Here is a 3443-nt window from a genome sequence, read left to right as displayed (position 1 = left end):
AATGGAAGTCTCGTTGTGGTGATACTGTGTCCACTGTCTTTGAGTTCATTTACAGCTGTTGCTGGTAGATCTACAGCTGGTGCTGTGGACAAGATTGCCAAAGACTATCCATCAGTCTTATCCTTTGAGGTGTTGAACTCCTTCAAGACAGGTGATTTTCTCTTATTTAAGAAATAAGTTTAATAAAGCATATTGGTTCTTTATAAAACTTTAATTAAACCTTTGTGATTGTCCTTTCAGAGAAGAGAAAACGACAAAATTATCTTTTAAGAATTCAACACAATCATAAGATGGATGGAATGTGGTGAGAACAGCATAAGCCACGAGGAGTCCACTGATAATACACCAGAACCTCACATTATACCTTTACAGATTAATGCATAAGGCACGAGGATTCCACAGATAATACACTGGGACCCTCACATTATAGTTTTATAGATTAATGCAATCTGATTCATCATTGTGTTATTAGAAGCCTGATGCCCAGAATAAAAACATACAATTCTTTTCATCTACTTCTAACTTGCCAGATGACACCAACTACAAATGTTCTATTTCATAAAGCACTGTCGTCTAGGCACTGTAAATGCCCCAAGTCTCGTAGCATAATCATCTCTGAAGAACCAATAAAAGGAAGTTTTGAAATGTTTCCCAGTGATTGGGGGTATCTTTAAGCTTTCCAAACTTCGAATAAGATAATTTTGTATTACACACATCCGTGTTCATAGACACTTCCTGATGAAAAAGCAGATGAACTATGAGACAGGCAAATCAGACACAGGTGACAGAATTTATTCTTCTGGGACTCTCTGATGACCCCCACACTCAGAAGCTGCTATTCATCTTATTTCTGGGCATCTATATCGTCACTGTACTTGGAAACCTACTTCTCATGTTCCTTGTTCGGGCTGACTCTCGGCTTCACACACCCATGTATTTTTTTCTGTGTAACTTGTCTCTGGCTGACCTCTGCTTTTCTACCAACATTGTTCCACAGGCTCTCATCCATCTCCTTTCAAGGAAAAAGACCATTTCATTCAGACGATGTGCAGCCCAGCTTCTGCTCTTTCTCATCTTTGGGTGTACACAATGTGCCCTTTTGGCCGTAATGTCCTATGATCGGTACGTGGCTATCTGTAACCCTTTACATTACTCTAGCATCATGACATGGAGGGTGTGTATCCAGCTGGGTACAGTGTCATGGACTAGTGGCATTTTCGTGTCCGTGGTGGACACCACTTTCACACTAAGACTTCCCTATCGAGGCAGCAACAGTATTGCTCACTTCTTTTGTGAGGCCCCTGCACTTTTGACCCTGGCATCTACAGACACTCAAACTTCAGAGATGGTTATTTTCCTCATGGGCGTTGTGATTCTCCTTATACCTGTCTCCTTAATTCTGGTGTCCTATAGCCATATCATAGTAACTGTTGTCAAGATGAAATCAGCTGCAGGGAGGTTCAAGGCATTTTCTACCTGTGGCTCCCACCTCATGGTTGTCATCCTCTTTTATGGATCAGCGATTATCACCTACATGACCCCAAAGTCTTCCAAAGAACAGGAGAAACTGGTATCTGTTTTCTATGCAATGGTGACACCTATGCTTAATCCCCTCATCTACAGCCTTAGGAACAAAGATGTAAAGGGGGCCCTGTGGAAAGTAGCTATGAAGAACTCAAGCAGGCTTAGAATCACCCACTGACTCAGATACTCTTGACTTCCCACATATAACACATGCTAGATAGTCTTCTGTATGAATGTAAGCTATGGTAGACTGTTCATCATTGGGCTTTGTCCATTGACATACACTTTCACCTTTATCCCATACTTCCTCTCTTGAAGGAAACGGGTTATAATATATGAAGAATAGGAAGGAAGATATACTTCCTTCTTATTTATCTTTTGACAGTGAGGAGATTCTGAGCTTCTGCTTTCATTCTTTGTGGATATACAGTGCTCCCTCTTGACAGTGACACTGTTTGATTGATATGTAGAAATATTTAAACCTCTGCATTACCCAAACATCATGACCCAGAGGCCTGTTCTAAGAAGGTCTTTTTAATGACCCGTCTAAGGTCTTAGAATCTTCTAAGGCAAAAATATATTTTTTAACTATGACATACGTTGTTGTCTATCTCAGATCCAAAATATGTTTTCTTTTGTTATTTCTGTATTTCTTTTCATTATCAAATAAAAATTTGTCAATATTACATAATACCTCAGTGTGATCTAGATACTATTTGTGTGTACACGCATGTGTCTGAGGTGGGTAGTGAAGAGGACCAGAACAGTGAGGAGGAATAAATGAGGCTCTCTGGACAATTCACACTCTATTTAGACTCATAAAGATCATACTTATCAGGATAAGCCCCCCGCCCCTAAATATGAATACTGAGTTTTGAAACCAACAAGAAATAATTACACATCTCAGCATTGTAATCAACTCCATGCCTGAAGGACTAAAATGAAGGAACTAGAACCAGGAATGGTAGCTGTACGCAAAGACCACCAGGCAAGAGCTATGGAATAAATTGTGTGTGTGTGTGTGTGTGTGTGTGTGTGTGTGTGTGTGTGTGTACAAGCCATGAGAAAATGATTAAAGGCAATTCTTCATCTACTTTCTGCTCCTTTGATATTCTAGTCCAGGTGGAACCTGGTGAATTAAGGATCCTATCTGCACAACCCATAAATACAGCAGATCTTTAGTCAAATAGCAAGGTGAGCAGGTAGAAATGCATCTGAAAGAGCTAAGAGAAGAAGTTCACCCTTTCACTCTCATCATGCTTTTGTTCATTATCCAGTGATTAATTCATGTTTGTAATATGGAGAACATCAGATCCCAGCAAAGGCTATATTATAGTATGACACTAAGTACACAACACATCTGCTTGATACCTAAAAGAATAGCATTGGCCAGAGTTATTTACTCAGGGGAATGAGGAGGAGAAAGAATTTTAAAAGACCCAATTAATTAAGAAATAAATAGACATTCATTTCCTAGTCTAGTCATGGAACTTAAATTTGTAATTGTAATGTTTCTTTTATTACTCCCTTGTGGAATTGTTTCTGTTTTAGTCTCTACATGTGGTAATTTGGCAGTGGTGACTAAAATTTCTTTCCTGAGCATAAATACACATATTCTAATTTTTTTAAACTATCCTTTTGCTTAGTGTTGTTTAGGGAAGTATTAATCCCTGTGAAGTTTCTTGATTTCAAATCCAGTCTTTTCTGCCTTCAATGTATTTCAGCAGCCCTATTTGTTCTTAGAAATAGAAACTAAAAATAAAGTAGCATTGTAATTTTACTTCAGTTTTCTATGGTTCTCTCCATTTTTTAAAAAAATATAGGCACTTACTGCTATGGATTTACTCTCTAGAACTGCTTCATTGCATCATATAAGTTTGTGTATGTTGTATATTTATTTTTATTCAATTCTAGAAAGT

General features: G+C 38.3%; 1 protein-coding gene across 1 annotated transcript; it reads left to right on the top strand.

The window, feature by feature from the left end:
- The first annotated feature begins 666 nt into the window (after window positions 1-666).
- Window positions 667-1788, top strand: LOC110332977 (olfactory receptor 2D2). The gene has a single exon (XM_021214336.1). It carries the CDS (start codon window positions 758-760, stop codon window positions 1700-1702), a length of 945 nt encoding a protein of 314 aa, XP_021069995.1. The 5' UTR covers window positions 667-757; the 3' UTR covers window positions 1703-1788.
- The last annotated feature ends 1655 nt before the right edge of the window (window positions 1789-3443 follow it).

Source organism: Mus pahari, chromosome 1 (genome assembly GCF_900095145.1).
Source record: "Mus pahari chromosome 1, PAHARI_EIJ_v1.1, whole genome shotgun sequence".
In the NCBI taxonomy this organism is placed as follows: domain Eukaryota; kingdom Metazoa; phylum Chordata; class Mammalia; order Rodentia; family Muridae; genus Mus; species Mus pahari.
Note: the sequence above shows the minus strand (reverse complement) of the source record. Positions and strands in the feature narration are given on the sequence as shown.

Excerpts from the sequence above, each read along its gene's own strand:
- LOC110332977 (XM_021214336.1), top strand. The coding sequence starts at position 758 with ATGAGACAGGCAAATCAGACACAGGTGACAGAATTTATTCTTCTGGGA.